The sequence below is a fragment of the Nanorana parkeri genome, unplaced genomic scaffold (genome assembly GCF_000935625.1).
Source record: "Nanorana parkeri isolate BGI_ZX_2015 unplaced genomic scaffold, ASM93562v1 scaffold318, whole genome shotgun sequence".
NCBI lineage: Eukaryota > Metazoa > Chordata > Amphibia > Anura > Dicroglossidae > Nanorana > Nanorana parkeri.
The window spans coordinates 354,884-376,904 of NW_017306586.1; the positions used below are offsets into that span (position 1 = coordinate 354,884).

Genomic DNA, 22,021 nt, shown 5'->3' on the forward strand with positions numbered 1-22,021 from the left:
CCGCGAGCTGCTGCTCACGGTATACTAAGACGCTGAAGCGGATCCCCACAATTGTGCCGGGATCCGCCCAGCTGCGTGACTGACAGCTGGCTCTGCCTATCTAGAGGCAGAGCCAGCTGTACCCTCCCCCGTCTGTTTCCGCCAGTCAGCGCTGGGGGGGAATCCAGTCCCTCCCCTGTCACGGCAGAGAGGTGAGCGAACGCCGGTATGTGTTCGCTCACCTCCCGATCTACTGAGCCGACCTGTGACAGTCTCATTGTCACAGGTTGGCTAGAACTATGAGGTGAGTGAAAAGCACTCACCTCATAGTTCTCCTTTTAAAGAAGAACTCCAGGAAAATGTTTGTAGTAACCCCTGTACTGGGGCTACCCCCGCACTGCAAAGGTTAACTGCTCGTTTTTGTGTAGGGACAAAAGTTATACTCATCCAATGTTCTGAGCTGGCTTGCTCTTAGGCTGGTCCCTCCCACCTCTCTCCCTCTCCTATGCAGTCTAAGGTCCTATAAAAAATCATTTTCTATACAGAGTGTATAGATGTGAGGACGCTGAGGAAAATTCCAATGCTGCAACGTCGGGTAACTTTTTATTTTTGAAGCTAGACAAAAACGAGCACTTAACCCTTGCAGTTTGGGAGTAGCCCCACTGCAAGGGTTAAGAAAACATTTTACTGGACTTCTTTAAAGATTTAGAAGCATTGAATGTTAAAGTGACACTAAACACATGAGTTAAACCCTAAAAATGCATTTAAGTGCCCTAACTATTAACAAAAATGTATCTTATTTGTGTATCACTCGGCTGTAGATCCTCAAATCATCTCTGAATTGGTGCTGACACTGTCCTTCCTTCTGGAGGGTGGCTACTTTTGTTCCCCACGGTCCCTGTGTGTGTTGTAAAGTAGCCACCACTCCAAGCTCACTCCTGTGATGGACTACAATCTCAGTAAAATTAGAAAATGAAATGTGAGATTGTAGTCCATCACAGGAGCGAGTTTGGAGCAGTGACTAGTTTACAACACACACAGGAACCATGGGGAACAAAAGTAGCCACACTCCAGAAGGAAGGACAGTGTCAGCACCAATTCAGAGATGATTTGAGGATCTACAGCTGAGTGATACATAAATAAGATACATTTCCTGTCACTTTGAAAGTTTATTGAGAAAGTTCCAATCTGTCCAAAGACATCCAAGAAAAAAATACCCCAAAAACGCTACCCTTTTTTCTTTTAAAGTAAACTTGTCATAGGTAAGATACAGCTACAGCCATTACTTGTTCTGAAAATTCTAGTTCACTGGCCTTTTTATGCCTTGGTTCTTCAAGAATTTTTGCATCAGCGATCTGGCACAAATAGACTGATCAGACAAGTTAAAACCCGTTTACACCTCAGCATTGCATTGCATTTTTTCCCGTGTGTGGCGCCCATTGATTTCAATGGGTGCTGTGTGCGCAACAAACGTGGGAAAGTAGCTAATGTAGCAGATTGTGCTACAGACGTACTGCGTTTTTCCCCCACGTGTTTTCCTGGCTGTGTTTGGGGTGCAATTAACAAGTGATGGCACCACAAGCATGTTGCATGTGCATGATGTTTGTTTGGCACGTGTTCCCGGTATACGAAGGTTTGCACGGGGATTCAGAGTCCCTATCTGCATACTTTTTCTGGGTCAGCAAGGCAACCAAGCACATAGCTTTGTTGAGGATCGCGCAGCAGTGGCAGCTTCCTTGTTTATCTCAGGACAGATTTACTTCAAGCTCAGTCTTTATTGGTCCTACTAGAATATATACTGATGATGTATAGATCATACAGGCCATTTAATACAGTTTTGACATGACAGAATTAAATCCTAAATTTGAAGTCATAATTCAAAATAAAAATGTTATGCAATTCGCAGGACTGATGGGTTCAATGTTTTGGGATATGACATTATAGCATAATTTTTTTGCCTGTGTGGTTGTCCGTTTAACTACCATTTAAGTACATATTATTTATTACAAAATAAACTTCTGCTTTACAAATCTCTTGTCTGAAGTACCACAGGACTCTGTGCAGAGCATTGCGGAGATCTTGTCTGCTTAATTATCACACTTGAACCAGTATAGCTAAATGCCAGATGCAATCTGCAGGTTGTTTCTCATTTTGACCACCAGGAGGCACTTTGTCATACACGTCTAATTTATTTCTTTTTAATTAAATGGATAATGTACGTGCGCATCAACTTTATATCCTAAACTAGGTTCCCCGTTCTGCAGATTTTACTTGAAAATACTCATTGTCCTATATTCTCGAGCCAAGTTTAGGCTTATCAGCTCTATTCAGAAAATGAAAAGGACTATTCAGTCATTGCTTTCACATCCTAAGCATGTCTATTCCTCAGCTTGTGGATAGACAGACCTTTTCTACATTTATGGCTCATTACATTAAATAGTATTATTCAGCTCTGGACAGAGTGATCAGATAGGAGAAGGGAGAAAGTCATTTAAAGTAGAATAAAACCTCCAGTTTCTCCCTTAATTCGATTAACCTTTTTTTCCCAACATTGCGCTGTATAACAAAGGTGGGGACTAATCTTTTTCTCTTGACATTTTTATTAGTGCTCACTTCTATATGGTAATTAAAGTGCCATTTCACGGCATTGTCTAATGTTTTATTTCCGTTGCTTCAGAGAGAGAACAGCGTAAACTGATAACATAATTTATTTTCCATAAATGTATTAAGACCTGATGTGGGATTCTTTACCTGAATAAACTTATTTTGGAATTGTTATAGCTAGATAGGCTTGGCCAGGGCATTTTTTTCTATAGCTATTGTAATTGGTATCCCCCTAATTTTTTTTTAAATTCAGAGATGAATATTTCCGAATGAAACTCCAGTGGAAGTCGGTGAGTGAAGAGCAAGAAAAGCGCAATTCAAGACTAAGAGACTACAGGAGTTTAATAGGTATGTACAGAAGGGAATGTGATGCACTGCTAAGCTTTACATTACATAATATATTAAGGGACTGTCAAATTGAGTTTAAATCCCCCCCCAACATTTTGTGTAAGCCATATTTATATGTAAGGCACTTTTATTGTGTGTATTTGTAGGCTGACCAAAGGGGTACTGACTGTAGAGAAAAACAGCACTTTTAAGAATATGATGTAATTTCTGTTTTTGTTCATTTTTATATTTTTTTAATTTTCAGAAAATCTTGAATCCCTACACTTAAGAGTGTGCTACACAGAGATGGGTTTTTTTGGTGCAGGATTTCACTGTTGGGTTAAGGCAGAAAATCTGCAGTGACAATGCTGATAGTCACAGACCCTACATCGTCTCCATCCCACTGTAGTGCAAGCTGATGAATAAGGATGCTGCTCTCCATTTTGGAGCAGTGCTGCAGCATTGTCAACCTAGCACAGGAAGCAGCATTAGGTGGGCTTCAGTGGTAGGATCAACAGTTATTTGTGAGATTTGCAGTGGGACTAAGAGAAAGCTGTAAGTGCAGATGCACTTATATCTAAAGGGTAAGTTCACTTTCTCACAAAATGCCCCCGCTGTCCATACCTCTGTGTTGCCCCCAACAGCCAGTGTACAGTCCCTACACTGTACTTCAGTTCCACAGTGAGCATACAGCATAATGTTCATAAATGGCGAGTGCTCATTGCTCAGCACAGACACATGACCATGCTGGGCAGTAAAAAAGTGCGTCTGAGCCGAGAACCACAACCCTGAAGTAAGAAGCATTGCTCATTGGTAAGTGTGGTCATGTGACTGTGCTGACCAATGGGCGCTCGTCATTTGCAGTATTATTCTGAATGCTCACTACAGGGCTGAAGTGCGGAGTACGGCTTTTGAGGCAGTACAAAAATATACACAGCAGGGGCGGAAGAGGTGACCGTTAAGTTAATTTTCAGTTAACTTGCCCTTTTTTTTTGGCAGGGGGTGGTGTACATTTTTCCAGCTGTTCCTACCATTGTCTGACCTGTTTATTATAGGCAGCAATACCATAATTACATGAACATGTGTCTAATCAGTGAATGATCAGTAGAGGGCAGTGTGTGTATGGTTCCTCCTGTTCCTTCAGTCCAGTCTCCTGTAACATATGAAGCTGACTAGAGCAGATGAAGCTTAGATTGTTTCCCATAACAACCAATCATGTTTTCATGTTCTGTCCTACATTAGGGATCATAAAGCATAGGACCCTTTGTGGTTTTTTTTAAGATGCGTTTTTTCTTATTGAAATGTCAAATTGTACATTGTTGAATAAAACAGTACATGGTAATAATTTGTGTTGATGTTATGTAAAATGTCAGCTGCATGCAGAACATATTAAACATGTTCTAGATGAAGTTTTCTGCATTGGCGCAGTCTCGTGTTTTTACATTGGGCCTGTGCAGCCTGGTTAAATGTGAGGAAATCCCCAGAATAAAAATCAGCATTGTTGCATAAAGATCTATTCGGTTAATGTGAAATATAAATCAGCTTAATGTAGCGCTGCCCTTTGAATGATCTGAAGTGCCCCGTAATGTATTCCTCCCTGGCATTCATTATGAGGAGCTGTCATTCTAAGCTCTCCGACAGAAGTATACCAAACATTCTGTGCGCACCAGATATGGCTTTGCTGTAAATTAGCCATTCCTCTCTTAAATATTTAATGTCATTTTCTTTATCATGTTAGAGAAAGATGTGAACCGCACAGACCGAACAAACAAGTTTTATGAAGGCCAAGATAATCCTGGATTAATTTTACTTCATGACATTTTGATGACATATTGTATGTACGATTTTGATCTTGGTAAGTGCATATTCCTATTTCTATAGAGGAAATTTCTTTAGTTTTAATTAGTATAACTTTTGCTGTGCAAGGAAAAGAAAAAAAAAAAATCAAGTGCAACTCTTTTCCCATATCCCTTGAATGTCAAACAGCTTGTGTGTGTGGTTTATTTTTACTCTATTTTGAAGAGCTGAGAGAAGTATTTTCATCTGACATGACAGTTGAAGGCACGCTGCAAAAATGTTCAGGATCTGCAATCATCCCAATATAACAACACATGTTTTACACTTTTTACAAGAATACATCTCTGGAGACTAGGATGCGACATTTTGTTTTCCTTTTGTAATACCAGATTTAAACCGGTACAAAAGAGCAACGATGATGTTCAGTGTGCAGTAACCTGAAGCTACCAATCATATCTTGCAACTTTCATTCATTTCAGTCGGTACACTGAAAAGATGATTGCTGAATATGCTACGGGTTACATAACTTTACGCACTGACAGTGCCTTCATATATAACCTTGCAATTATATTCATACTAGGGTAAGTAACATGAAGTCTGTTTTATTTTTAAGGAACATAAATTGTCAAAAACAGGCAATTTTTAACATTGAAAAATTTACTTTTTTGATATTCATTTAAAGAAGAGCTGTACCTGTTACAAAATTTTTAGCATAATTTCCCAAGCTAACCTGCACTAACCACCACCCAGCGGCTTAGTTCTAGACCGTGGCTTAAAGAGACTTCAAAGAGAATTATGGGGGTAACCTTTTTATCCCTTAGTTCTCTTTAGTGTCACGGGAGGACATATACTAACCACTCCCGTGACCCAAGGCTCAGTATATAGCGTGCTATTGCCCGCTATATACAGAGTACCGCAGCCGGGACAGATCCAAAATGCCGGGACAAAATGCTGTCGAGATCCACCCAGCTGGCTGATTGACAGCGGGCTCTGCCTATCTAGAGGCAAAACCAGCTGTGCCCACGCCCTCCCCCGTCCGTTCCTCCAGTCAATGCTGGAGCAGAGGGGAGGGGGGGGGGGGAATCCCTGCGAGGAGTGGTGACTGGCAGTCCCCGCTCCTTGCAGGGAGATGATCGGAAAGTGAGCGAGTGACGGTATGTGTTATCTCACTTCCCGATCTATAGAATCGACGTGTGACAGTTTCATTGTCGCACGTTGGCTCTAACGATGAGGATGAGTGTAAATCACTTCCCTCATAGTTCTCCTTTTAGGGCTTGTTCACACCAGTGCACTGTGGTATCGCATAATACATGTGTTTGTAAAGTGCTATTCATTCTAAATGGCACAGCAGCACTCCTTCCCAGAGTACCTCAGCATTGCAGGGCATTGCATTGAAGTGTGCTGCAGAAAATGACACATGCACACTTTTAGCCCATTGTGGTACGTTAGGAAGCCCATTAAAATAATGGACCTCTCTATTGCAACACACGCTAGTGCATTGAAGTTGAAATAAATTTACGGGTCCCACATGACCAGAATTTATGTAAAGAGTTTTGTTTTGCTTTAGATTTTGTAATCCCAGTTTTAGGTTTTATAGAAAACCGCTGCAGTTACTTTGGAAACATTGTCACAATGCTAAAGTTAGAAAGTCCACAAATGTTATGCTATTTTGAGAGTTTAATTTTCTCAGCTAGATTTGCAGGCTTTTCAGAAGACTTCTAGGGACTGCTGTTCACCTCCCTGCTTTCAGGAGGCTGCAGTGGGGGTACATTGGGGGTATGGATAGCCTCTCGCTATATAACCAGGGATTAGAATAAGACTTGCGTACGTTGAAGTGCATATTAAAATATAGATCACCCTTTATGTTGTATTATAGCCTTTATAAAGACTTCCAGTTCTGAATATGTATGTGCAGCACCAACAGTTCCAATAGCCATAGGGATTTTTAGAGTAGAGTTGTCTAGTGAACATGACCATTACTGGGTACGTATTTGAGGCAACAGGCTAACTTTAAGTGGTATGTTTTTGTTTGGCTGCAGTGTAACGTTAATGCAATGCTGGTAAATTGCCAGCAGCCACATAGTCTAAAACTTACTGCTGGTACCTAGTTGTTTAGAATGTTTAGGACATTTCAATGGAAGCAAATGCTCCCTGACTCATAGACTGGACTGACTACTGGATTCTGTAATACTTTGCCCATTCCTGCTAATATGTGGGATATGGGCACAGGAAATTGTATAAAGGTACATGAGGGGCAGTTAATAATGAACCAATATGTGATTAAATTGTGTCCAGAGGAAAGTCATGCAAACCCAAGATTACAGAGCCCTTCAGCCCTTAAGTGTCATTTTAATCCCGCTTAGTGCTGGCTACTTCTGAAGCTGCTCCATTGCTCTTCAGGCATTGAAAATAAAGAGTTTTGCTTTAGGAGTGTTCTCTACATAGTCACTTAGTTGTTCCACTTAATTAGAGCCTAGGTCTAAAGCTTTAGAAGATGGAGTAGCGTAAATGCCATGCATGTTTCCTTTGATCCAATTTGTCATAAGTTAATCCTTTTGATGCTGGAGGGGGCTTATTGGTTGATTTATATAACAGTGCACTAGTGAGTCCTGGGCCTTTCAGCAGTGCACGTGTTAAGTAGCATGCTGGGATGATTTATCCAGATCGCTTGTGCTGTAATGAGAAATTGATTGTTAAGATATTATCAGGCTGACATTCAAATCCTCCTCTTTGAAACAAAGTGTTCAGCTGTGACGGTAATGTCTTCTATCCATTTTCCTTCCAGTGTTTGCCTGATCCGGACAGAAAACAATGTCCTAGTACAAGAACAAGTCTGTATAACTACAGTCTTATATTTTAGGCTCTGCCAAGTGCAAAAACTATCAAAAGGAAACAATCGTTCTTGCCTAGTTATTACTTACCATACTGAATAATATTCATAGTTGTAAATAATGAACAATCGATAGTACTGTCTATTTTTTATTGTGCTAGAGAAGGATGCAAGAGTTTATACAAAACTACTGTGATGTATAGGATTCTAATTTAATTCTATAAACCAGGCTCATTAGGTGTAGTAAAAGCATATTGGATATCAAGTGTCAAACATTTAACACATGGAACATGCAAAGGGCATGGCTACCATTCCCAAGTTCTGACCACTTAAGTATGCAAAGCCCTTCAATTGCCTGTAAACTTATGGTTTAGGAAAGCCTTTTTCTGGGTCTAATTATGCACATTACCACTCAGAAAGAAACCATTGATGCTGCTGCTTCACCCCACCTGCCAATATGACTGCTTAATTAGGCTTCCTGTACACATTATTAAAAGTGACACACGCCAATTCGGTAATTAGTCACATTGTGGTTGTGGTGCACCAGATTCAAGTATGCTCACTCCAGACTGTGCCAAACTTTTGGTGCAAATCTGAAGCTATCTTCACTACAGTATATACACCTCTCTGGTGATGGTGTATAGTTTAGAGCTTTTGTTTAATTAGAACATTGGCACAAGTGCTTCATTAGTTTGGTGCATGTGATCCAATAGCACTTTAAACATGATTTGGCTCAGCTGGTGCAACACCACATAAAAATTGGCACACAGAAACTGACCTGGCCATCACTCTCAGTCTGACTCTTAGATTTGACCACCCCTCTGTCTGATTCTTAGATCTAACCACCCCTTTGTCTGACTCTTAGATCTGGCCACCGCTCTCGGTCTGACTCTTGGATCTGGCTACCCTTTTTTGGGGGGGGGGGCGCTAAGAACATTTTCAGCAAATACACAGATTATCGGTTGATCTTGCCAGACATTCAAGTCGTTGTCACTTCCTGTGTGCTGAGCAGAAAGCACAAGCAAGTTATCTCCCTTCTGTAAACCACTAATTCCCCAACCCCCATGTAATGGAAATTAGAGGGGAAGGCATGTTTGAAGCCCATCATAGGTGACAACTATGACTCCCTCCAAAGATAGGGTGAAGTGACTGAGTGTAGCCTCACAGTAACAGAAAGTGTGTTACTGGCAGAATCACCAGGCGAAAATAAAAGACAAAAAAGAACACTAATACAGCTACCTCATCTAAGGACTAATGTGCTGAAATATATACAATTTTGTGTTTGGGTTCATAAACTGCTTAATATTCGCCAAAATTATAATGTACACCTTTTTATTTGTCTTAAAAAGTTTAGCATTGGCCATAAAATCATACAGGGATGCTGAATGTAATGTGTCGGCTGAATGCTAGAACCCTATTTGCTTTTTCTTTTTGTCATTCATTTTTCATAATTGTTCTCTGTTTAAGGATATGTTCAAGGCATGAGTGACTTACTTTCCCCTGTCCTGTATGTGATGGAAAATGAAGTGGATGCTTTCTGGTGCTTTGTATCATATATGGATCAAATGGTAAATGGATTGATAATGTAAACTTGTACTTTGTGAGGAGAGTATGCAGTGAAGAAAACATTTTAAGATGGCTCTGATTAAATGAAGGATATATATTTAGAGAAGAACTCCACTGAGCAGTATTTGTATGAGGAGTGGCCACATAATATTATAAATCATACTATTAGGAACACAACAATTCTTTCTGTTGAAAATACTCCCTTATAGTTTACCTATGTCACTAACAGCCAAACCTGTATTGTTGAAGCGCTAGATAAGCAGGTCTGAACAGATACACATCTCAGGACCTGTTATGCAGTAGCAACGTTTGCTCTCAGTGTGAAGCAGTAACTTCTAAAAAAAAATAAAAAATAGGGTGTTGAATCCTAGACTGTTTTCCCACAGCAGGTAATGAACTTAAAGTAACCAGACACAAACCTGAGTAATTCAAACAAATCATACATTGAAAAAATGCATAAGCCATAAACCACATGTCCAAACAAAAATTAACCTTATCCTCCCCCTCCTTCTCGGTCTCCCTTCTAGTAATTTAATTTGATACATGGACTAATGGACCAATAGGTAGGTTTAAGGAGCATGAGGGGGTAGGGTAGTTTTTAGACCCCCTGCACTGTTTGGTTTTCTAAATAAAGTTGAAGCTGAACTCTGGGATAATCAAATGCTGTTTAAATTCAAGAGGCTTGGGTAGTCTTACTTGAATCTTGGGTCTTTTTGTTTTTATACGTATCTCATATCTGTGCAGTATTCCAGCGTGAAGCTTTGCCTTTACGGAGCTTTCTTTAATAAAGACCTGTTACTGCTGCTTTCTCTCTCCTTTGCAGAGTGGCAGGTCTGGTATCCTCACCCTTCTGTAGTTTTTTGCAGGCAGCCTGTAGTGGGTGGGCCTGCTGGATCCCTCCCACAGTTCTGCTATCTGCACAGGCTATGTACAACACAGTGATGATGTTAATTTTACACGGTAATAACTGGGTTTTTTTAAAGGCATTTAGTGCACACAAAGTGGATTTATATCCTCTGTGGCTTTTGAGGAATATATTTTAATGAAAGTTTTTGTTTGTGCCCAGAGTTCAGCTTTCAGTGTTCTGATCAAAGTTGCACAGTGCATGCAACACATCAGCTCCAGTAACTGATTATTCACCCACCTTGTTACTATGTACTTTTCAATAAACCATGCCGCTCTGCTATATCATATACTGTCAGCTCTGTTGAATTTTTTTACTGACATATCTTTTTAATTTAACATTCAGCATCAGAACTTTGAGGAACAAATGCAAGGCATGAAGACACAGCTGGTACAGCTTAGCACTTTGCTGCGCTTACTGGACAGTGGGTTTTGCAGTTATCTTGGTATGTATTATATCACAGTAATGTTAGTCTAAGCATCAAGGAGGCACTTTGCAGTATAGTATTAACATATGATTTCTGGGCATTCCTTTTGTAGAATCTCAGGACTCTGGCTATTTATATTTTTGCTTTCGATGGCTGCTGATCAAATTTAAAAGGGAATTTAGCTTTCATGATATTCTCCACTTGTGGGAGGTAAGTTGTGGTTTTTTAAAATATATATCCATAAGTTCTATTATTATGAACATTTCAGATTGCTTCTTCTCACTTTCCACTCTTTGTCCTATTTATCAATTAGTTCATGTGAGTTTCCTGTCTGATGTTGGTAAAGTGGAAGATTACCTCTGTTAGTTTTTCACTGCAATCTGTACCACCATTGGAGAGATGCACTTCTGGCCTGGGGACCGTTGTTACTAGGCGTTGGAGAAATTCTACATTTTTCTGACATCACCAGAATAGGGGACACATCACCTCCCCCAAAGGGGACACATTCTATACCATATGCATTCTGGCTGGAATGCAATTTCCTGGTTCTTTGATTTGACAAAGACCGCTGTTTCTACACTGCAATATGCATACGCAGCAGACTGCTTTTTAGTAAACCAAACATTTTGAGATTCAGAGCTCCTAACCCAGACCTGCAAACCTTATAGAGGTTCTAATCTTTACCCACTCTATTCAAATAAAATAAAGTTTAAAAAAAAATAGCATTGTGAAATAATGATTGCTTGATTGCAACATGTGCCTAATATTATACCTATTCCATCTGTATATGTAAAACTGTAAATTTACATTTCAAATAAATGAACACTTTATTTTTTTTACACTTGCATACTTCACTGTTTGATGTTTTCATTTGAAGAGTAGTCTCCTACTAATTATATTGCAGTATTGGAAATCATTCTATCAATACTTTAGACTGAGAAATGTGTGCTAATTGTTTGTAGTGCAAGTTGCAAAAAAAATTAAAATTATATTGCACACAAAAAATGCACGCAAAAACAACATATTACCCAATTATTGGGTAAAATAGAAAAGATGAGGTTGTATTATTAGGTGTTTTTTTATGGTTTTTCTTTTTACTTTTTTTTTTTTTTTTTTTTTTTTTTTTTTTTTTTTTTTTTTTTTTTTTTACTTAACTATATTGCTATCACATAGGGTATTGTGACAAGCTCCCTATGGGATATCACAGTGGAAGTGGCAGGTTCTCCTGTCTAGGGAGCATAGAACATAACGGCTCTAAAACTTAGTGATGATAAGCTCATCGCTTCCAGCTTAATACACTGCAGGGACAATCAGCGAACAGATGTTCACTGATCGTCCTCCCTTCATAACTGATGCCTGCTGTGAATGCCCCAGGCACTCAGGAGGAGTAGCGAAGTACCGAAGGAGGGAAGGGGGCAGCACCATTCGCAGGCTGTAGAAGTGATTGAGCAGCTTGTCCAGCCAAACCAGTTATTCCTTTTTTATGCATAGTTGCATGTTTAGGCCTCATTCACACGGGCCGTTTTTTGATGCACCCAGGAAGCTGTGGGAAGTCGCGTTTGGGCAGCTCATGCAACTCTATAGAGACACAGGAGCTGTGCGCCCTCACACACTGCTTTCCGCAGCTCCAAATTTTGACAGCCCCACAAAGACTGTGTACAGGCCTGTATCCATCGTGTCTGCGTCCAAGGCCTCACACCATCTGTGTGCAGCTGTAAAAACTCGGGCCCTTCACAATGTACGGGGCAACACACCCCATGTGAATGAGGCCTTAAAGCTGATTGTGCATGGTTGACCTTCCTTCCTATGACTACTTTCACAAACAGGAAGCAGATCCTGCCTATGTAAAGTGCAAACATGGCTGCCCACATATATGTATGTATAATTAATAAATTATGCACACAGACAAGGTGTTGAAAGTAGTAACACACTATTTACATTAAGCAGATCACTTTCATGTGTTTACCTTTAAAAAAATATCTAAAAGGTTATAGTTTCCTTTTAAGCCACCTTATCTGACTCTTATGCAGCTATATAACTCACTAATGGAATTCATGATCACAAAATAGCTGAGTCATACAAACATAATTACAAGGTTCTCCTTTGAATGAGAAATGCGGATGATAAAGGATCAGTAATTTGCACTTATTCCTGAATTTTATGTTGGCAGCGCTGTCATTTCTCATAACAAAGCAAAAGGTTCTCAATGTTTTCAACAATTTTATAGGTGATATGGACGGGCTTACCCTGTCAAAACTTCCATCTGCTCATTTGCTGTGCTATTTTGGAGTCGGAGAAGAAGCAAATCATGGAGCAGAACTATGGCTTCAATGAGATTCTAAAGGTATATTATGGACTATATAATAACTTAATGTATCAAAATAGTTTTCAAAGTCTCAAGTCCTATAAATGTATATAAGCATGTATTTCTTACGTTTACCACACTTACTTTTTAAAGTGTTCTTATTCTTCAGTACTAATGCTTGAGTGCAATAATCCAGAGCAACCAATGTGAATCGATCTTGTAATGGTCTGACTTCAGCAGAGTAAATGATGATTGGTTATTATGGGTTGCTGCACACAAGGATTAGTAGTTGAAGAAGGCCATTTGTCACTAATGTTGTACAGTTGAAACTGTTATACTGCTGCTATTGATCACTTTGACATGAGGGGAGCACTGCCAGCCTATTGATTGACCCCTTTAGTTCTCCCTGTAAGCATGAGTAGGGAGATTTCTTGTGAATGGCATGAACATGCCAGTTGGGTCTCTTAACTTTCAACAATAGAAGGTTTGTAGAATAACCGGCATCTAAACTGTGTTTGGCCTGACTTTGATGTTAATATGTGATGGTCTGCAAAACAAATTGATATTTTTAAAGCAAAGTGATATGCTGGCTTGTGTGAAGATTAGTACTGTGGATCACTGGTTCCTATTTTGACAAATCCATGTAGATGTGTCTCTAGGGATTACTGTGTTTTGAGCTCCATGAATAAAAACTGGAAAGGATCAAGGTCGTTATCCTAAGTAGCCAGTCAGATTCTAAACCATGGTTATCATCATAGATTAGCTAGTCAAAAAAGATTATGTTTGAGTGGTCTACATAGGTGACAAATGTTTCTCAACCTTGCAGTCACAGTTCTTTGTTGGAAAATATATTTTAGCATTCTGTCTGCAGACAAGCGAATCATCTAGCAACAACGGTGGCTTACAACATTTCACTATGATTAGTCTTGTAATAAGTTAGCCAATCACTGATCAGAATATAGTTTTAAAGCATGTGTATTCTGTGTGCCAGTGACACTCGGTGTAGAGTAAGGGTATATGTGCAAGTGGGTTTTTACTTCATTATTAAAATGAAAATCAGTAATAAAGACTGAAATAAACTGCAAGCTTGTTACTGCCCTTCACATTATTGTAGTCAGTCTTTAAACTGTTTTAAGCAATGCTTGCAGTTTCATTCAAATTATATTACATGTTCAATCCTTGTTTTACTTGTTGCCTTATGCTAGTCATTGTAGTGAACAGACTGAAAATCAAGTGAATGCTGCAAAAAACAAAAACAAATCTGCTTTCCACTGTAAGCTTTATAAAAAATTATTTAAAAAAAATTAAATGAAATCCAAATTGCACCATGCTGTATTTTTAAAGCAATAAAATGGTTCAATAAGAAGTATTGGCAGAGTAAAATATACTATTCCCAATTCTTAGAACTGATGTGGGTCTCACGCCTGCTCTATATTGAGAGTGATCTGGTAACTGCTGATCGCTCAGCTTACGATCTTCTCCCTGTAGAGTGCAGTGCCTGTCAGCCACCACTCCCCGCAAGGATTCCCCCCTCCCCTCTCTGTTCCTCCAGCACTCATTGGAGGGACAGACGGGGGAGGGGTTGGGGTTGGCTGACTCTGGATCTAGAGAGGCAGAGCCAGCTGTCAATTAGACAGGCAGGTGGATCGCTCAGCTTACGATCTTCTCCCGCCTCTACTCCTTGTGAGGATTCAACCCTCCCGTCTCTGTTCCTCCAGCTCTCTTTGAAGGGACAGACAGGAGAGGGGTCGTGCTCGGCTGACTCTCTGGATCTAGAGAGGCAGAGCCAGCTGTCCATTAGACAGCCAGGTGGATCGCAACAATATTGTCAGGATACTTCCCAGCTGCAGCACAGCTCTGCGCTGTCAGCATATAGTGGACAGTAGCTTTCTATATGCTGAGTTTCTCAAATCTACCCCTGTGACCCATAAGAGAAGTAAAACCCCCAAAAGTTATATTTTAAAGGAAGGAATCCCTAATGATAATGTAGGGTTAAACAGGCAAAACAAGAAGTGCACTGTATTCTATTTTTCTTCCTACTTTTAAAAAGAAAATACAGATTAAAATGATATCTGTTGATTTCAATGTGCACCTGCCCTAAGTTAGAAAACATGTGTATAATACCGTATATACTCGAGTATAAGCCGACCCGAATATAAGCCGAGGTCCCTAATTTTACCACAAAGAACTGGGAAAAAATATTGACTCGAGTATAAGCCGAGGGGGGCATTTTTCAGCACAAAAAATGTGCTGAAAAACTCGGCTTATACTCGAGTCAATATTTTTTCCCAGTTCTTTGTGGTAAAATTAGGGACCTCGGCTTATATTCGGGTCGGCTTATACTCGAGTCAATATTTTTTCCCAGTTCTTTGTGGTAAAATTAGGGACCTCGGCTTATATTCGGGTCGGCTTATACTCGAGTCAATATTTTTTCCCAGTTCTTTGTGGTAAAATTAGGGACCTCGGCTTATATTCGGGTCGGCTTATACTCGAGTCAATATTTTTTCCCAGTTCTTTGTGGTAAAATTAGGGACCTCGGCTTATATTCGGGTCGGCTTATACTCGAGTCAATATTTTTTCCCAGTTCTTTGTGGTAAAATTAGGGACCTCGGCTTATATTCGGGTCGGCTTATACTCGAGTCAATATTTTTTCCCAGTTCTTTGTGGTAAAATTAGGGACCTCGGCTTATATTCGGGTCGGCTTATACTCGAGTCAATATTTTTTCCCAGTTCTTTGTGGTAAAATTAGGGACCTCGGCTTATATTCGGGTCGGCTTATACTCGAGTCAATATTTTTTCCCAGTTCTTTGTGGTAAAATTAGGGACCTCGGCTTATATTCGGGTCGGCTTATACTCGAGTCAATATTTTTTCCCAGTTCTTTGTGGTAAAATTAGGGACCTCGGCTTATATTCGGGTCGGCTTATACTCGAGTCAATATTTTTTCCCAGTTCTTTGTGGTAAAATTAGGGACCTCGGCTTATATTCGGGTCGGCTTATACTCGAGTCAATATTTTTTCCCAGTTCTTTGTGGTAAAATTAGGGACCTCGGCTTATATTCGGGTCGGCTTATACTCGAGTCAATATTTTTTCCCAGTTCTTTGTGGTAAAATTAGGGACCTCGGCTTATATTCGGGTCGGCTTATACTCGAGTATATACGGTACACTGAAAACAAAGCAGAATATATCAGGCCTGCATGAAAAACAGCTGTATAAAATGTGAAACATTGCTGTGAGTAAATAGGTAACATTTGCCCAACCTAACGATACACGATGACCTGCATATTTTCCTAATCCTTAGTAGATGTTGACATGAAGCCATATAAACTGTACCCATTGCCATTCAGTATAATTACTGCTTTGGAGCCCCATCCTTCTATGCACCTGATGACCTGAATAGAAGCATTCCCATCTGCTGACATCTCTGCATTAGTGTGGACACATCAAGCAGTCTTAATTTACAGAAAATATAGTGAAATCTGGAAAATATTCTGAAATGTGTTCTGTCTACATCTCCTGATTTATGTGGTCTTGTGTTTTTAGCACATCAATGAACTTTCCATGAAGCTGGAAATTAATGATGTTCTGTGTAAAGCGGAAGCAATCTCTTTGCAGATGATGAAATGCAAGGTATTACATAGTATTGTTCATGACCTTTCGTAGCTTTCAGTGTATTACAATCTCATTTTACAGGAACAAGAAAGTTTTTATTCTGTAGAGCTTCAGGGCAGTTTTTTTTCTTTTTTTAGGTAAAGGTTAATATTATGATTAGGTGGCATTGTAAAAGATAATGAGAATATTCCAACATTGTTTTCCACTGAGTTAACCATAAAATAGTATTATTTTAGAACCTTTGGTAAAAAATGTATGTTTTAATATGTAGCATTAAACGGTAAACCTGTTTTTTTTTTTTAATGTATTTTTGGATCACAACCAATTTTAATATTTAAATGACTATATAGGTAGCTGAAAGATACATATATTGTAGTTAAGCAACAGTTAATGTTAAAACATGACTATACCTGGCTCATATAATGCACTAGGTATAGAGAACTATGAATGTACATCACAGAAAATCCTCTCCAATATGAGATGTAATGTCAGCCACAGCAAAACGTATGAAGCAAGTGATAGTTGTAAGACCCAGCCAGATGACCATGCCATTACCCAACAATAGCCCGGGGTCACTGTCACCTACTAGGTCCAGCTGCAATGTATTTAACTGTACTTGAAGTTTATTTACAGAGATAAAACCTGGGGAAATATGCATGTATTCCAGAGATGTACCAGATATTATTATTTTCATTGTTTTGCCTTGATATACCCTTTCTCTTGTTGCATATTGCTTTAAAGACAACATATATACCATATATTTCTATATATTGTGCATTCTCTCAGACATTTTTTTTATACTAGGTTTTCAAAATAACAAATGCAATAATTTAGAGGTTGAATTAAAGGGTTTAGTCTAACATAATTGGGAGTTAAATAGTGTGTTTTTAGACCAAAATAGAAGAATGACTGATGAGGAAAGAGCAACATTTGATTTCAAAAGAGGACAGTCATTCCGAATGAGGAACAGTTGATAGCTGTGTAGTGTGACTGGATGGTAGAATATATCCAGCCAAAATTTCCACTGAAATCAATCAATGTTTAGATGGCTACTAAGCCAATGAGGGCAGTCATACAGCAAGGGGAAGTGAGAGATTTGCCCATACTTGTTCTGATTAGTAAAACCATAACTCTGCTGCAGTTTGTCTTCTAGTCTCAGCCGGTGTTACTTTGCTGTACGACAGCTGTGTCTCTTTTATGGAGAAAAAGAAATAATCACAAATGATTAGATTCCAATAGATTAAGTAAATGCACCCATGAGGATACAAATATTGGAGCCAGCATTGCAGACTTGGTTTGGTACAATCATCCTGGTTCTGTTTTCACTACCTGATGAGTCTCTGATCATTAATTAGCAAGCAGTCAAGTGTGATAAGTCTGGACTCTTGTCATGCACATTTGTTCTATGTTAATGACTCCCTAGGTAATTAAACCAAAAACAGGATGACAGTCCTGGAGCCTACACCTTTAACAACAAGTCAGCAGGTCCCATATTTCTAATTTTTTTAAAATTGGTTTTCAAGCTTAAACATTATAAAATACAGAAAATCTTTTCTTGACCTTTTCTCCACTCTCACATTATCTTTTCACATTAAGATATAAACCACCAATACATTGCATTCCACATATTCCCTCCTATAGTGTGACCTACTCTCGTCTCTCCATCCAGCTAAAAATCTACATTTCACCCACCTAACAGCTAGTCCCATATTTCTAACCAGATAGGCTGACTTCAACTTGGTATTCATTTTTGTCCTTTAGTGAAAGGGATCTGCATGCTCTAGACTTTACTTCTTTGTTTTAGACTCATGTTTTAATCATGCTGCATCTAAAACAATTAGCTCAGAAGATCTTTGTTTTCTGTTGCTTAGGATTTGCCTCCAGCAGTTTGTGAAGTTCTTGGAGTTAACAGCAACCCTGCATCACTGTCATATGACACAGCGGAGGATTGCAATGTCAAGAAGCATTACCAAAAGTCGCCGTCTCACAATAGCTCTGTGCCTGTACACCTCGCTAATGGGACAAGAAGTAATTCAAACCTAAATGCTCAGCCAAACAGTGTTCACACACCAACTTCTGCCTGGTAAAGCAGCTCCTATCAATACACGTGTCTACAAAAACTTGACATGGACACTTGATTTATGTGGTGTTAATCTCGGAGACTTTGGAAAACTCATTTTGTCTACAGCAGTGTCTTTGCATTAAAACTTTTAAAACAAAATCTAACCTAATTATTTTTGTAGTGAAAGCTGAACCAAAATAGACTCTCCAACAGTATCATCCCATTACCTTTCACTAGTGAAACACAGATGACCTGGTGAACTGGAAAGCTCTCTTTTATCTGTTCAGTTTTAACCTAAAAAAATTACCATTGAATCAAATATTTTCACTTCGATATTGGAACTGCTTTTATTTTCGTACTTGCACAAATAGAATCCAAAATGACCAGATGTTGCAGGACATTTCATGCAGCATTTCTTACTTTTACTTTTCTACCTTAAAGTGTCCTATTTATTAATTACTATTAAATAACATGACTTAAAAATGCAGAACGAACTAGTAAATTATAAAATGATAGTTAACCAGCATTGTTCTTGCAGCAGTTGCTTAAACTGGCAAACAATTCTGGGAAGGATAGCTTAACAGGAACCTAGTATGAGAAGACATACTGGCCTACTACTTAGATGTGCCTGTACCCACCTGTAGTTGTTGGAAAAATGTTGCTGCACTTTGGGAGCCCTTTAACCTCAGCACACTCTATATGCATACCTTGATTTTGATTGGATATCATGGCAGTTTCTACCTTGGACCTCAAGTCAAGAATTTCATGTAAAGTTTGCTCAGGTATGGTGGCAGCCCATGCACAGTCTTTCTGCCAACTAAGAGTAAATGAAAGTCCATTTTGCTGGATGCAGTTAGAAGTTGTATTTGTTTTATGTAGTTTGTATTTTAACTGCCTATAAATATTCATACAGAAAGGGTTTCTGAGCATTTATATTAGTATAGTTAGAACCAATAGATCCCTTTTCCATGCCTGTTTAGTATCTGTTCAGCCCAGATGAGGCCAGCTCCTCACACTGCTCACCCAAGCTGATTATACAGGTTTTTGTTGAAGCCGGCAGATTGAGTGTTGTATGCCTCCAGCAGTGAGAGGTTCCAACCCTACCTCCTCCACTGCACAGTCTTTGCTATGACTAAAACAGTCTCACTCTTCCTGCTCTGTTCTTCATCATGTTATTTGACTGTAAAATCTAGCAGGGATATTCTGAACCTCTTAATAATGTGCATGGCAAGTGGAAACTCAAGTGGGTGATTTAGAACAAATATCTGTGTGGTCCGCTGTGCAGCTTAGTCTGTGCCCTGTCAGCAGTGAATAGCAGCAAGCTGGACACATTTTAAACCCTCACACTTGACTTTTCATTAGCTCAAGCTTTTCTGCTGTGATTACTTTTGAACCTGCTACTTAAATTGATTGAATCATCGGATCCTGCCTGTCAGGCTATAAATGCTCTTCCATTCATCCCATTATAAAAATACTTTTGTGAACAGCGATCCTCTGCTAATGCTCTGTTATATGGCATTGAAAGGGGATGCTTTTTATTGTCACAAATGAGCAATCAGGCTGCAAAGATGCTACACGAATCCCTCCTGTATGACAAAGGAGAAGCACTCTCTTACACTGTGACATGTGAGCCACTTGGGGGTCACACTGTTCCATTAGAAAGTGCACGGGCACATAAAATGTCCATCCGGCATCACCTATAAAGGTGTACCTTCTCGTTTTTTTAAAGCAAAGTTCTTTAACCTTTATAACAGTGCGGGCCTATGTTTAAATATGTTGTGGCAAGCATCATGAATTGTGAAATTAGCGCTCAAAAGAACCTTGTTAATAACACAGGGGTGCAAAGAAGGAACACCCCTTTATAAACATGCCCCAGAGGTATCTTACAGGGGTGTAGTTTGCTGTATCTGTTGGCATTCCTCATTAAAATACTTGGATCTATTTAGAAGGGTAGGACTTTGCATTGCTACAGCATCAATGTGTGGCAGCCATTATATATCATGTGACTTTTCCTGCATAATTAGAAGTGTATCTCCACTAAAGCATTCAAGGGCTGCTTTAATTGTGGCAGCAAAGAGCTGAGGAAATTACTTAAATGAAGTCCCTTGTGGCCCTGTGTGTGTTTACAGTTAGCAGGTGCTCTGTGCTGTTTAGGTTGGGGGTCAGAAAACCTGGTTCTTTTATACTTGAGGGCCATTGAAATTTTAATGAGAGTATTGATTAGACAGGGCTTCCTTCCTTCAGATAGTGGTATAATGATAATGAAGCCAGTGCAAGCAGGTATTGTGGAACCACCGTGAAGTCATTGTGACATTTACAGGGCTAAAACTCTCAAGCAGCTTATTAGGAACCACAGGTCTACCTAACAAACCCCCATTCCTCATTGTTGCAGTTGTCTGTATCAACTTGAAAATGAAATAGTTGAGCTCTGTTTAATCCCATAGTTTATGGGAAGGTCTGCGCTAATGATTTCCTTAAAAAAAGTATGACCTTATAACTGAAATTACTTATTATTTCTGTATGTACATGTTAATTGCTTTTTAAAGGAGCTGACCATGCTTCAGTTTTTTTTCTGAACATGAGCAGAACATGATTCTTAAAATACATTTTAATTGCTGATTAATATACTTCTTTCAGGTTTTTTGCAGTGCGTTTTTCTACTATGCTACTTTTGTGAAGCTATTTTCAAATTTTATTATTGCTGATATGTTAATCCGTTTAAGAACTATTCATTTCACACAGTCATTCACTAATTCTAACTTATTTTATAATCTTTCTGGTGAAGGTTTTTTCCTGTGTGCTGATTAAACCAGATATGCACAGCCATTTTCTGGAAATTATGCATTTTGTTAAGGTCAGCAAGCAAATGCATGATTATTAGTAGTGATGTACACATGACCGAATCATTGTATTAATTGTATAGTGAAATCTGTAAATATGAAATAAATCTCAAGTGTAATTATATCAACTGAACCTTTTACATGCAGTTTGGTACTTTGTAATAAACTGTTCTAAAATGTGCCCGTAGCAGGCATTTGTAGCTAGATGTTGCTATGGCTTTTTTTTTTTTTTTGTACTAGAAGGAACCTTGATTGAATGCATATATATGGTTCATAATGGAGTGAAATGCCAAGTACTGTGAAAAGTGGATATTGGTAAAGCGCCTGTAGGCGCACAATAGTTTGTATGAATATTAAAGCACAAAACTGATGGAAGCACGGGACAAGCTCTCTGGACATTCTGTACAGGATATTATGTTCAGAAAGTTGTCATCTCAACAGGTATACTAGTGATAATAGTACATTTGGATGAAACAATTAGAGATAATGGCTCTGGTGTATTAAACTTCAATAGTATATAAAAAAAAAAGTAAGATACAAAAAAATTTAAAGTTAAAATAATGAAGCCATGTTTTGCACCTTTCCTCTGCAGTCCTTTTTTTTTTTTGCTGTTTTTTGATGGCTTTATTCTGTGGCCTGCATCTTATAACCCACTTCTTCTGAGCCCTGTTCATCCTTGTCCCACCCCAACGTGACTGGACAGTGAAAGGAAAAACAGAACAGTGAAGAGCTCATCTCTCTGTCACTCTGGTTTATCTTTCTATCAGCAT

At 39.0% G+C, this 22,021-nt stretch overlaps 1 protein-coding gene across 1 annotated transcript in view; it reads left to right on the top strand.

The window, feature by feature from the left end:
- The window catches only part of TBC1D15 (TBC1 domain family member 15), a 54,495-nt gene extending 35,926 nt beyond the window's left edge, over nucleotides 1–18,569 (top strand). Inside the window, exons 10-17 of the mRNA XM_018558058.1 lie at nucleotides 2,837–2,931; nucleotides 4,649–4,765; nucleotides 9,005–9,105; nucleotides 10,353–10,452; nucleotides 10,547–10,644; nucleotides 12,662–12,778; nucleotides 16,281–16,367; nucleotides 18,221–18,569. Of these exons, the coding sequence (XP_018413560.1) occupies nucleotides 2,837–2,931; nucleotides 4,649–4,765; nucleotides 9,005–9,105; nucleotides 10,353–10,452; nucleotides 10,547–10,644; nucleotides 12,662–12,778; nucleotides 16,281–16,367; nucleotides 18,221–18,436 (931 nt within the window). The 3' untranslated portion in view covers nucleotides 18,437–18,569. The remainder of the gene's footprint in view (nucleotides 1–2,836; nucleotides 2,932–4,648; nucleotides 4,766–9,004; nucleotides 9,106–10,352; nucleotides 10,453–10,546; nucleotides 10,645–12,661; nucleotides 12,779–16,280; nucleotides 16,368–18,220) is intronic.
- Nucleotides 18,570–22,021: the final 3,452 nt, after the last annotated feature.